Here is a 14,392-nt window from a genome sequence, read left to right on the forward strand (position 1 = left end):
GGAAAGGCTCATTGTTTGTGCAAGGAACCTGCAGGGGAGGCTACAATTTTAAGATAGAAGAGATCTAAGGCCACTCCTGACATTCAGATGTGGAGATTTTAATCTTATCTTGCATTTAGGGACTGTTTTTTCAAGGTGGCATCACGGGAGTGAGTAGTTTTTGCCGAGTGGCATCTCTGAATGAGAGACAAAGATGTATGTACCCTCCTGACAGTGATAAACAGCTTCACCATCTCGCCCTGTCAGCAGCCTGAAACAACTGGAGAGAAGAGCTGACTAAGTCTGATGTCCTTGTGTGATGAGCCGCACCAAGAAATCAAGCCTCTCTCCTGCAGATAGTCTGTTTCAGTAAAATTTTGTACTGTTCCCTCAAAAAACAAGAGCGTGTTATTGGGGAAACTGACAGGGGCATCGCTGGGATGCCCAGGGAAAGGGAAGTGTATGTACACAGGTGCAGACCAAATGCTCCAAGTGAGGTGCATTTCTCAAATGTATTTTTAATTAGGAAAACCTCCGGGAAAAAACTGCAGTTTTCAGTGGTATGTTTAGATGATGCAAAGGGAGATTTGGGGAAAGAAAATGGACAGGAGATAAAAATAAAGCACGTCTGGCTGCCAGGTTTTTCCATATGGAGTTTTTCTGAGATGTCATCCAGAACAGGCCAGCATCTGGTGTCTTCCCCAGCCACCCTGTCCATGCAACACTAACGGCACATAGCTTGGTGCTGCCCTAAAGAGAAGGCTGAGCATCACATATTCTGTGAATCCCCGTTTCTCTCTCGCGCGCACACACACGCGCCACTTCTGAGACACTTGGTGTTTAAATCGGCATGCTCTGTAGGAAATAACAGGGTCTGATAGTTCAAGGATTAACAATCACTGGCAGCCAAGCTGTATAATGTTTCATTCTTGCGCCCTGTAAGCTCTCAACTTGACGAACACTTTAAAAAATGTTAATTGAAAACCTTGCAGTGGAGACTATTAGGAGGCAGCCTGTTTCTGACTGATAGCCGAATCGGAAGTCAGACGCCATTAAAGTGTTTGTCTCCCTTATCAGCGAGGCTGCTGCGGCGGTGGCTGCCCAGGCCTGGCACGTTGGCGTTTCTCATGCATCTCTGCTCTCCTTTTCAGGCCCATATTCTATTATCGTGGCAACGAGATGATGGCGGTGAGAGTCGGGCTTTACAAGGCTCACTACTGGACCTGGAGCAACTCCTGGGAGGAGTACAGCAAGGTAACAGGACACCGACCTGCACCCTGGTCTCACTGGTTCTCCTGGGGACAAATAATCCTTTAAAGCAGAGCTTTAAATTGGGGAATGTCGCTGTGCACTTGCAAGCCAGGCTTTTATTCACAGCCACTTAAGAGCTACCAGATCTGCTGCAAAATCTGAGGGGACTGGTGTCACCGCACCCCTCTGCTGAAGCTGGAGACAAGCAGAGGAAAATGAGCAAAGTCTGAGTTGTTCTGAGGGGTGTTCCCTTTAATCAGCACTTAATGCCCCTTAATATTAAGCTGCTTTCCCTGCTGAATTCTGAGCTTTCATGCGTACCCTTACGAAGTTTGGAGTCCGATGCTGAATTGATCATGTATCTCACAATTTCTAGTACGAAAGACCTAGTGCCCTAAATGGAATAGGGATGGGTTTGTTTGTTTCCTTTTTTTCTTGAAAGGGAAAAGGAAAGCCGTAGGAACTGCACAGTGGAAAGAACAGCAGTTGTTGAAAACAGTAGAGTACATGTGTTTAATCTATTATCAGCACTTTTGCGAGCCCATATCGCACTATAAGATGTTGTACGTTTTATTTGCCAAATCGGCACAGCTTTTGTAATTTCCTGGCTGATCTTCTCACAATTGGATGTTAAGCACTATTATTTTTCTTCTTTTGTGTCTTTCTTGCCTCAGACTTGGGTACTAAACTCTGGGGCATTTCTTGAATGGCAGGTTCACACATGTGCCTTGCTGATTATACCTTTAGATATGAACTAAATGCATTATGGCACAGCTCTCAGCAATTTTGACAGCAGGCTGGTATTGGGGAGGGATTGTTTGTATGATTTTTTTTTTATGTCTTTTTTTTTTTTTTAACTTATGGTGGGTCCTCAAGGCATCACAGGTGCAGAAATAAGTGCTGATGACATTTGTGGATATAAAAGTGCGTGTTTTCTTTCATTGGGATGTCCTGGGGGTAGAAGGAAACGTCAGCTCCAAGGGAGTCATTTACATTCAGGGCTGTAAATATGTGCATTTGTCTTTTTAAGACTGTAATGCTCCAGGAGTCAAAGTTTCTGTTTTACATGGAGTAAGGAAAGGAAAGTTGGATCCAAAAATGCGTTGCACGCTCTGCCTCAGTGCTAATTCTACACAGCTAAAATGAGATAATGTATTTGTCTAGGTTAGTATGTGAGTAAAACCCATATATCGCACGTGGCACAGTGTGGAGGATTTTCCCTGTGTGAGAGACGCTGGAAGCTTGTATGTACATGTGTATGGGTATATGAATGCGCTCAGAGGCATGCTTTTCCCATGTGCATGGAAGATAGTCTCACATGTGAATAATTGCTCTCCATTGTAATATAAGCCCATACAAACACTTACATACCTAGCTGGGAAATAAATAAACGTCTACGTTGATCTAAACTTATTTGTACATGTCTGAGTATGTGTGCAGCCGTGATAATGGGGACCAGTTACTCATTTCAAAGGCTTTCCTACTGTGAGCAATGGCAGTTGTGCAATTAAGAAATATTTATTTCTTTCTAAGTCTTTGTTTAACTACTGTCTGATAAAAGTCAGCAATTGTACTGTACATCAGAGAGATGATTAAAAATTTACTTGCTTTCCTGCAGCTTGTGTCACGTGCGGTTGATGTGGGTAAAATTGGAGCACATTAGTGGACAGACTAGCCATTAACAACATGCAGAGGAAGCTGAGGCTGAAATTTGTTCCAATTCTCCTCATGTTCTCAAGCCATTAATTACAAGTCTTGCAAGTTTAAAAATAGAAATAAATCAGAATGCAGAACAGTTCCACAGTTCTGAGTCCTGTTTTAGGAGTTTTGTAATCTCACCTTATGATACAGTTGCCTCTTTCAGTGACTAGTGTTCTCAGCTGTATTGATATTGGACTACAGTTATGCTGCCGGAATCAAAAAGGCCAATTTGTTTGCCAATTTCATTTGAAAAATGTATTTAAATACATGCACATCTGTGGCATTAGGAATTCTGACTGTCGGCAGGTTTGCTGTTCAATAAGTTTGATTTGCCATCCCAGTAGAACTTCAGCTAATGAGGCCTTGTTAATTGTATGATCTTTAGCATGGCTCCTTACCTTATTGTGAATACAATGTGATGATTTATTAAACTTTCAAACATGAAACTCTATGTCTGAAGGTCCAGATTCAGACCTGGAATAAACAAATGTATCTGGTTGGCATGTCATCCATTTAAAAGAGGTCTGAAGTTGGCCAGGTGTGTCAAAACAGCTGTCTGCAAATTTTTAAGAGGTTTGTTTTATGGGTAGTTGAGTATGTCATGATTTTGACGGATACATGGCGCGTTTTAGCCAAACCTCCTTTTACTTTCAGAATTCCCTTGTTAATTGACAGTGTGGGAAATCATTGATTCAGAAAACTTGCACTGTTTTTAATCCACACTTTATGCATTTTTGTTTGACTTTTAGATGAGATTATACCATTAAAGCAGCCAGAACCACATTTTCATGTTGACACTGGAAAATGTGGAATTGGTGCACGTCCTGGGTCTGTTTAGGACTACCATGTCTTTCAGGATTGTCTAGAAAGAATGTGTGCAATTGTGGCCTCTAACCTATGTGTGTGAATGTGGTATAAGTTAGTTAAGTAATAAAGTATGTATATACAAATAAAAATGTACCAGAGAGACGCAGCTTACAGAAAGCAAAGCCTAGGAAAGCAGAACAGGCATATGAATGCTTCTCACCATATGGCACTTGGAATATTTACACTGGAAAGATCCCATGCAAGCAGTACACAGGTTTACAGTCATCTTAGACTCCCATGACATTAACGTGCCCTTACTGGTCTGCATCCTCTGCCTTATGGCCTGGGATTAAAATTTGTCATCTTTCACAAAGATGAAGTGTGCTGTTCTGTTCTTCCTATTTTTTGTTTGTTTATTTGTTTTTTAACCCCCAAGCAATTTTTTTCTAGTCTGACTCCTCTCATAAACTCCTGTAGTCTTTCTCAGTGCTGGAGGATACCTTGATGCTGTCTTTTCTGCTGGCTTAACTTGATTACTTAGGTAACTTGCCTTCTTGAATGGTTAGTCTCTTGAAAGCATAAAGGGAAGGATCACTCAACAGAAGCAAGTGAGAGTAAGCTCTCTGTGGGACGTTTTCCCTGTGGATTGCATAGCATGCTTGTTTGGGTCTGTTTACCTGGCTTCCATCTCCTTTCATATAGGTGGCTCATGTTATGTATAATTTGACATATCTGACATTCAAAAGGTGATAAATAGGACAGAGCAGATGAAAGGAAACTTTACTTGAAAAATAGGGTTTATTTTTAAATGGTAAAAGATTTTTAAATAGTTTGGCAGAGGGAGAGAATTCTTCACCCTGCACAAGACCTGAGTCCCTGTTGCTGTAGGACTGGTGGATGTCAGCGCATAAGCTCTTCCACCATCATTGACCACCTTTCTTCTTGTAGCAAAAATCAGCAGTGATAAAAACAGCCACATGTGTTGTGTGTTGGAGCAGAAGTAAGAACTAAGGATAAACCTGGGGAGCTCCCTCTCTTGTATGGCATAAGACACACAGGACTTTTACGGGGAGTCTCCTGTAAAATGCAGTTCTTGTTGCTGTCATCATCCATCCTTTTAGCCTGTAAGTCATGCTTGTTCGGTACCAAATTTGAACTGGATTGCAAAGTGCATGACAAATAATGCACACAAACTTGGCGTTTCTGTTTTATTGCTGCTGGTGCCCACAGCCATGATGCTGGGTGCATAGCTTCCCATTCTTAAAATACAAACGCTCACAGTCTGCATTGTTATGAGTTATCTTGTCCACTGGATGGAAGGGAGAGGTACATTTCATCATCCTTGTTTGGAAGGAGAGGTCTGAAAGGGGAAAAAATGGGTATTCCCTATGGATTTATCTAAGTAGCCAGCAAGTCCTTCAGGCATTGCCTAATTTAATGCTATGTAGAGAAAGTAGGAGTATGAGCTAGCAGGAGAAAGGAAATTCCCTTCTCTCTGCCTGCCACAGAGACTATCCAGCAGAGAATAGTTCTTGTGCCTTCCAAGAGCAGTGATGCAAGAAGGGGAAAAAATAATTAAGAAAAAATGTGGAAAACGCCCTTTGGTTCATTGGAGAGTGGCTGATAACATCAACCTTTCTACTGTCAGCTTAGTATCTTGTTAGTAGTCTTCAGTGATTTTTCATGAGAGCTCCTGTGTCTTTAAATGATTGGTGTAGGTGCCTGCCAGAAGACCCTATTGTTTTAATGTAAAATGCCAAAGGGGTTATTCCTGCCGCAGTCTGTCTGATTGCCCTTCTCCTCAACGTGAAGGGATCGATAAAGCCTTTTCTGCAAGGGGGATGTGAAGTCAAGTAGAACCTCACAAATAATGACATTTGATTGTGGTCCTCTGAGCATATGAGCTAGCCATTGATCGCTTCTGCTTGAGAGCCGCTGGAGGCTTGCTGATCTGCCCATCTTCTGGGGTCTCTTCCAGACAGTTAACACATTAGAAGCAATTTTTGTTCAACAGGGTTGAAGCTTGGCAGTCACACTTTCAGGTGTCTGGTCGCTCAGAGCTCCAGTTTGGGAGGCTTTTGCTGGGAATCGCCAGGAGAGTGAGAACAGCCACTTACCCGTGCTGTGGCAAACAGCAAGAAACAACGTTCCTGGCTTTAATTAACTGCTGTTCTTTTCTCCTTCCAATATTAATACAGTTTTGCTGCTCTGGGTTTTGTGTGGTGGAATGAGGAGACCTGACCAGGAGACAGACCCCAGATTTTCTGCGCCACTATCAAAATCTGCAGCCGCTTGTCAAGTCGGAGGGATCTGGGATAGCGCCAGGGTGACGAATTGCCAGAGGGCTTACGTTAACACAAGTGGTGATTCCATCACTTGGCGGAGAGCCCAAACTGGCAACCGGCTGTATTTGTCTCGTGTCTATATTGACATAGCATCTGTGGTCCATTTGCTCTGGAAATTAAAGCATAAGCTGTGCAACCAATAGCCGCTAGATCTTATGAACGGAAAAACAATCCAGGTTTCACGATTGCTGGGGAGAAGGGCAGAAAGACGTGCTCACTGAAAGGTTTACCTGATGTGCAGGAAATGTTGTGATTTTCATTTTTAAAAAAAAAAAGCGTTGCTGGAATTTCTCCTACAGCAAACAGGTCTGTGCAGTGGTGCAAAACACTGTGCCTGTGCAAGAGACTGGGTGCAGGAGCTGAGCTATTTCTGGTTGCCATCTGATGCTCTTTTATGGGCTCCCTTAGAAGGCAGGGAGCTGATCTTCTGGTGGTTTTCATGCTTTTATAGTTGAGGAGGAAAGCTCCAAGAATTTGCTTAAACACTGGGAGTAACCTTTCTACTTTGTTTGATCAGTGTTACCTGTAAACATGCAAATTACCTTGGATAGTGTGCAGAGTAAAATATTAGGCACGTACTTTAACTGGCTATTGATCCCCTGCATATTGTTATTAACAGTCTGCCAAATAAATAGCTTAAAGGAAACAACAGCAGATGAAATGGTAGTTGATTTGGATTTTGTTATCCTGGTGGATAGGGCAGGTATAGCTACCTCTTTACTCTTCTCAGACAGAACATAGCTTTATTTTTGGGTGAAGTTGCTGTTCTGTTGGCAGTGCCAGAGAGCTGAAGCCAGCGTAACTGGGGAGAGTTCCTCTGCAGCCCATGGAACGATGTGGCTTTTGCTCCAGCTGAGAACCTGGCACATTTGCATTTATTGTTAAAGCCTGCAGTGTTCTTGGGGTCCATCAAGCATGTTGTCAGCTCGGGCTTTTGCAAGGGGAAAAAAAAAAAAGTTTTGTTTAATGAAGAGCAAGAAATGATCCAAAATGTTGACATGATTTAAAATCATCACCTAGAACAGAGTCCCCTTCCTCACCAGGCCTGTTGTCCTGCAGCCTGCTTGGGGCAGCAGAGCTGGAGGGCAGCTCCTTCTCTCCCATTCAAGACGTGCACAAGGAGTTTTGGCTTGTCCCTCTGCCCCAGCTCCCAGTACCACACGTGACCAAATTTGCACGCTTTCCAAGCAACCAGAGGCGTTGTCCAGATGCTCCAGAGAGTGGATTGTCTTGTCTTTAAATACTTCTCAAATCTCAAGCAGATTTAATTTATACTGGTTTTGCTCCAGAAAAGAAAAGCAATCCAGACTTGGGATCCCAGACTTTCAGTTCACTGGTATAGCTGATTTTTCTCTTTCCATCCTGCGAACTGAAAATGCTTTGACTTACAAAACAGAATGAGATAGAGTTGTGGATCATAAGTTAAATATTCTTTTCTGTCAGAGGGACAGAAGACTATGCTGCTCTAGCTGTATCCGTAGTGTATCACTTACTCTGGTGCAGAACAATGCCTTGATCAGGGGTGTGAGGATAAAATTTTACCTCTTATTTTTTGCTCATTTGTTGATGAGCAGGTAGAAACTATTTTAAGCTCTCTCTGTAGGTTGAATATTGGCAGTCACACAGTACATAAAAATTCTAATAGTCAATTTTATTTGTGGAGATAAAGTTGAAAGGCTTTAGAAATTTAAAGGGTGGTTTCAGCCATATTTTAAGAGTGTTATTTATCAATGTCATAAAACGGTATGCTTGATTTTATTTTTTGTATTTATTTGATTTTTTTCCCAATAGACTTCTTTTGAAGAGGGCATTGAGTGCTTAGATTAGAAAGACAGATAGCTTTTGGCTAGGGGCATCAGGCAAGTTGTCACAGCACTTTCTTTCCTGGGAGTCTTTGGGATGTAGCCTGGGCTGTGTTCTAGAGTCTCGGCTACAAGGATTTTATAAGAAACAAAAGATAAAATGTAAACAGAGCGATGTATAAACAAATACCCAAGAGACTAAAATCTTCTTTCAAACCAAAGCATTTGCAGCCGAAGAGCATTGTACCAATTAGCAGGCTCTTAATTAAATTGCTTGTTTGATTTGCATCCAAATTATAATTTGGGTGTTATGTAGGCTTTGATACCTTTTCATTAACTGTTCCTTTTGAGGAAAAAAAAAAAAAATCTATTTTTCACTGTGTGTTTCAGAGGCCTGTGGCGTCACAAGGTGGAAAGGTCAATCATTTTTGTATCCATTTAAAGTCCATTATTGGTAGGCCACTACAACCTATCAAGCAACTCTCTTATTTTTCCAGTCAGTGATTCAGGAATCTATAGCTCTGTGCAGATAAATGGGATTTCATGGGCTTCTAAACTTCTTGCTTTATTGAAAAGCAGAATATTAACTGCTCCACTGACCAGCTGTCCATTAAAAACAGAGGATATTTTTAGAAAATTGTTTGCCAATCAAATCCTACCAACATCTGTAGAGAGCCTTTTCAGTTTGTTTGTTTTATAAGCAAATGCTACAGCTGCTTTCCCACCTCCATTGAAATATTCCCATTTACCTTCTCTCCATGTCTCTGTCCGTGTCTCGGGGCATTCTGAGGTATTGTAAGGAGCGCAGCGTGTTAGCTGGAATTGTAAAACTGAGCTTTAACAAGTCCATTTGGTGCTAGTCCTTGCTGGTCTGTGGGGCCCCCTGCTTTATTTGCTGTTCAGTGAAATTAGTGCTTTGCATTTTTTGCTATTCCCAGGGCTTAAATGGGTTCTGTTAGCCCTCAAGACTGCCGGCCAGGCTCTAGGTGATTAGGGAGCTCGACACCTGGCTAATAACCGGCTGGGCTTCGGGAGACGCAGCCTGGCAAGGCGTGCAAGGGCAGATGCAGAGAGCTCACCGCTCTGGATTTGCGAGCAGGCGGCTCGCTCTGTCCCTCGGTGGCCAGTGAGCACTTTAACCCGTTGCTGCTAGCAAAGGGAGAGCCCCAGTACTTGTGCCCTTCATACCCACTGCCACTGCTGGGAAAATCCCAACTTCTGACCCCGTAGACTTGAACGTTAGTGAAAGGAACGTCTCCAGACTTAATACAGTTCTTTCAGCCCCACTGTCATTCCCAGGTGAGTGCCTCAGTACCAGCTTGCTATGAATCAGATCAACAAATGCACCCATTTCTTTAAAATTAACTGGATTTGCTCTGTTCTTCAGTGAAACAGATCCTTCAGGTCTGGTGTCAGGTGCTAGCAAGCTGAGTTTTCAGGGAGGCTAGCAGGTGCGCATTGCCTCTTAGGGTGATGCCCCTTAGTTTGGCTGGATGTTTCCCCCGGGGACTGTTGCTTTTTGATCAGAACTGCCAAGTGATCTGATCCCCTCTGTGAGTTTCAAAGCCATAGAAACCAAACAGAGAAGATACTTTCCACGTGCAGAATTTTTATGATTAAATGGTTTCACCTCTTTGTCTTTTGTTTTGCCATTTCATTTTAATGAATATTTTATAGAGATTACTTTTTTATAAGGCAAGAATATAAGGCTGCTTCAGCTTTTCTGTGAGTGCAATGCCAACATTGTCACCTTATTTTACCCTGTCAGATCAGAATCCATTTTGCAGACTGAAGTGGACTCTCGGTTTAAAATAATTCTGAGGTTTGTGGGTATATTGGAACAAGGTGCTGAAGAAAGTGGCATCAGCTAACATTTTGCTCCCTCCCCTACTGCGCCCTTGATGACCTCTCTCCTCTTCACTGTAGGGCATTGATTTCTGTCCTGGGCAGAATGTCTCTGGAGTGACAACACATACACTGGAGGAGCACACTACCCTGCCGCTGCTTTTCCACCTGGGGATGGACCCTGGAGAGAAGTACCCATTAAGGTGAGCCAGTTAACGAAGGTGTGAAAACTCTCAGCACTGTCAGCATATGCTTTATATAATTCATTTGCCTTGGTAGCTGTTTCTTGCAATATGCTTGAAAACTATCCCAGAAAGCCATTACTGGTAAGAGTAGTGAAAAGAAAGGAACAAACCTTCATTCTCAAATGGTCAGGTTAGATGGACGTGCACATGTCCATGGCTCGACTCATCAGTCCGGTCGTTCTTGCTCTGTGTCCTACAACCCCTGATGAAGGAGGCAAAACACACACTGTTGGACGGGAGAGGGCACAGCAGGGTAGCTGTGGAATAAAGCAGTGGTGCTGGTGAGCATAGGCATTGGAGCTGTGATTCTCTGTGTGTTTTGGGGCTAGGGAAGAAATGTTTAGTGATCTTTGCATACCCTGCAGTGTTTTTCCTCTGTGCACTGGAATCTGTGGAAGGCAAATGTGGTAACCTTCCAATCTCCTAGCCCCTGCTAAAGGAGCTTCTCCAGAGGGTCTTTAGCAAGAGGACTTTCTGCCCAATCCTGTTCCTTCCTTGGACTCTCCTGGCTGTCTGAATCCATTTTCCTATAAGCCTACTATTATAATACTTATCTCTGGCACACACCATGCCCTGAGAGATTTCTGTAAGGATTTCTGTAGTCATCAGCCATCACATATAAACATGCCACCTCCAAAAAGCTCCCAAGGTGTCCCCACCTCCCTCCCTCCTTCCTTCTACTGACTGCGTTTTACCCTGTGGCAAAAGTAGCTGCAAACAGGGGCATGCAGCCTCATCCCTTGCCAGTGGCTCCAGCTCAGAGAATGTGGAAATAAATAAAGAGAAAACTAGTGCCACTGTGACCGCCTGCACAGAAATGGTTTTGTACAGCAGCTTTAACAGAGAGATGTTTTCTGAGCTGACAGGACTGCAATTACTCAACTGTTTTAAATAATTGAGTGGATACACTCGCTCCATTACTTTCAAAAGAACCGAGCCTGTGCTGTCCACTAAGTGTTTTCACTAGAGAGAGAAGGGGAGGAAAAATATTTTCACTTCTCTCTCAGTTAACAGACGAGCACCCTAGAGGTGCATTACGCAGTGTATAAAGCTCTTCAGAAGCCCAGCATGTTAGCTCTCGCTTTCTATTGCATTTCAGCACTAATGAATAAAGCATATCTGAAGCTCCTGTATTTTAAATTCAGCTCAGTGAAACTACGCTACTAGGTTGGGATTCCAGATGAGACTATGCCCTGTTTGGTTTAACAACTATTTTATTTTAGGAAGATGAGTGGATAGAAATTGCCTGTTTTTCCAAAAGTCAAACAAACGGGTAGTATCAAGTGAACTGTAGTTTGCCTACTCTTTGTGTTTCCTCTGAATTTGAGGGAGAGGAGCTCTTCCCTAAGAGGTGTTTGCAGGACACCTGCTTCCCTGTTATTTAGATGTTCCTTACCACCACCATGGATTGAGCATTGAAATAAATTCCAGTGTTAAATCTGCAATCATTCCTCATACAGTTCCATTGATTTTTGGGCATTCACAAGCTGTTGCTTTGATTGAATTTTATGGCAAGATTATGACATGATTATGGAAAGCTGTGATGTTGTTTAATATGCAGACCCTAATAGAAAGCCTCTTTTTAGTAAATGAATCTTCCTTTCTGCAGCACGTTCTGTTGCTATTGTCTCCTCTCTGGTCACAATGGAAAACTCATGGGAAGTGGGTCTCCTATATCGAATGTGGTAATTAAATTACCCTCATTTGTGGAGCTGTTACTGTTGTGTATTTTTATTTAGCTTAATTATCCCCCTTGGCAGACAGCCTGTTGGGAGTCCCGACACTAATGTTTCTCAGAAGGGAATCCAGCATTCTCCTCCAAGCGTGCATCTGTCTGTCCGTACATGCTGGGTGTGCTCGTATTGCTTCTGCTCCAGCCCGAGGTTTGTGCGTGTTCGCAGTCCATGTTGGCCACGCTCCTCTGTTCGCCCTCCTGCAGCCCTGGAGGAACAGGGTGTATCATATAGCTCTTTCACCAGCTTGGCTCCTCTGGTGCGTCGTTATGTTGCCAAAGCGTTTAGAAAAATTTGCATTGCACCCCTGATTTATTGGTACCTTTCCCTCTTTTATGTAATTTACTTTTACCACTTTGCTTTGTTAAATCTATACTGGATTTTACTAGATTTTCTGCTGCTGTGAAGGAGCAGCATGGCGCACCGATGCCCTGTTCTCTCTGCCTGCTTTTGCTCATTTTTTATTTCATTTATTCCTTATTTTAGTGCAGCCTTTTCTTCTCCCTAAAATGATTTTAATAATCTGTCATATCTCTTGATTTGCATTAGTTTGGAGTGGGGTCACATGCAAATCCACCGGTAAGAGGTTTCATTGCTGCGCGTGAAGGCCAGGCATCACACGCACCTCCAGAGAGATTTACTGCTTATATATTTGGGCTCCCTCTAGGATCCTGGGGGATCTCAGAGCCAGGGTATCCTAGAAATCAGTCATCTCAGTCAACTGTGGCAACACTCTTGACTTGCAGAGTGCTTATGCTCAGGCAGTCTCATCTGAAATGTCTTTGGGTCGTGACATTGTGCACACAAGATACTGCGTGACGCGAAGAGACTTTTTCAAGGCTACAATTTCAGTTCATCTCATAACATGGGGATTAGCCTTTTCAATCTTCGTTGGAGAACTGGCTGCTAAAGGGATCACTGAAGATGCAAGTCCTTCAAAATCTAGAGACAGCACGTAAAGTTTTCAGTTCCCTGGGTTTCATGGTGAAGCAGGACAAGTCCTTCCTCTTCCTGACTCAGTTCACTGGATTTCCTGGAGCCTGCCTGGAAACAATATCAGCAAAAGCTTATCTCCCACAGGAGCACTTTTCATGCAGTGGAAAAACTGGTCAGGCAATTACAGGCAGGTCCTGTCATCATGTTGCGGACACATCTGGCAGTTCTGAGCCACATGGCACCCTGCACTTATGTTCCCCTTCATGTAAGGCTGTGCATCCATCCCTACCCACGTCTGACTCTAGGAACAGACCCTCCCAACAGGGTTGTGACTGTTTCTTCTTGCTATTGCCCATCTCTTTAGCCGGACTGCCTCCTGCACCCCAGCTTCTGCCAAGGGACACAGTTGTGTTTACCCCTTTTTCTTAAAAGATAATTACTGATGTTTCTCAGTGCGGACTGGAACTTCACCCCAGCAATCCAACAGCTTCACAGACTTTGCATTTTGTTAGCTGGGATTCATAGCAGTGCCAAATGCATGGTATGAGTTCTCACACTGCCTGAGCTTGCCCAGGTGATGGCACATTTACATCATCACAGCAACAGACTGAACGGAGCAAGATCCCTGTCCTGTAGTTGACCTTCAGGACTTGACGTGCTCAGCACTAACATCAGATACGTTCACTGCCAAGCTCTTATCCCCTTCTCTCCTGGAAAGAGGAGGACTCTCCTGAGAACTGCAGGACTCTGGGGTCCTGGCATTGAGAGAAGCTTGGCATCATAGGACAAGCTCAACATTTCTATGGCTGCAGGATGAGGTAGGGCATGAACATGCCTGCAGGTACTGACGAGGCAAAACTGGCATCTGGAGAGGTGCTTGTAATAAGAACACCTGCAATGGCAGGGTATATATGGGCAATATATTTCAAAGAAGTGTGGTTACTGGTAAGTAATCTTCTGCTCGGTTGCCAAAAATGGTAATGTAACTGCAATTACATAAGTAAGAGTTACCTTGTTATCTGGTCCTTGTGTAGTGAGAAGTGAACTGTTTGTGTCTTTTGTCATCCAAGAGATTAACTAGATCTGTGTGGGCTGGGGGTAGAAGATCTTTCTTTTTTTATAGCTCTCAACTTTAAAATATAAATAAGATAGTGTGTTAGGCAGCACACAAAACAGAAGCATTTCCCTAAGCCTAAGCAGTATTTTGTTTCCTCCCTAGAGGCAATTACTAGGGGTTTTTGCTTCGTAAAACAACACTCAAACTGTGGGATGCCCTTGTTACCAAATTTATCAGAACACAGAACTAAAAGATCTGATAGGTCTTTTTCTTTACTAAATTCTGTTATGTTTGGGATATTGTGTGTCTGCTAAGTACCACATAGGGAACTTGTTTCTCCATTCAAACCATATGTGACAAATAGAGTAAAAATATCTGTTAGTAACATCTTCACAACCAGTTGTCAGTTTTATTACCCAAGTCACAGATTACTGTTTATACACGCCTTTACTAAAATACTTCATTGCCAGTCAGGAAGAACACAAGTAACAATATATAGCAAAAGCTGGCACAGCTTAAAATACAGTTAGCAAAATACCTAATGCAGACTGAAGTAGAGTGTTTTGAGTCAGACTCCAAAGCTGCAAAAATAATTTATAACAGAAATCTCTGAAATTCTGTCAGTTTGAGCCAGAGGTGCAAAGCCTTAATAACAAGTAAGTACAGCATGCTCACGCCTTGTTGATACTCC

At 43.0% G+C, this 14,392-nt stretch overlaps 1 protein-coding gene across 7 annotated transcripts in view; it reads left to right on the forward strand.

The window, feature by feature from the left end:
* The window catches only part of GALNS (galactosamine (N-acetyl)-6-sulfatase), a 51,877-nt gene that overhangs the window by 22,693 nt on the left and 14,792 nt on the right, over nt 1–14,392 (forward strand). For all 7 annotated transcript variants that reach the window (XR_008236445.1, XR_008236444.1, XR_008236446.1 and 4 more), the window contains exons 11-12: nt 1,131–1,233; nt 9,812–9,933. Coding sequence is in view for 4 of the 7 variants with exons in the window: in XM_052795282.1 (XP_052651242.1) it covers nt 1,131–1,233; nt 9,812–9,933 (225 nt within the window). In the remaining 3 variants the exon portion in view is untranslated. The remainder of the gene's footprint in view (nt 1–1,130; nt 1,234–9,811; nt 9,934–14,392) is intronic.

This window comes from Harpia harpyja, chromosome 9 (genome assembly GCF_026419915.1).
Source record: "Harpia harpyja isolate bHarHar1 chromosome 9, bHarHar1 primary haplotype, whole genome shotgun sequence".
NCBI lineage: Eukaryota > Metazoa > Chordata > Aves > Accipitriformes > Accipitridae > Harpia > Harpia harpyja.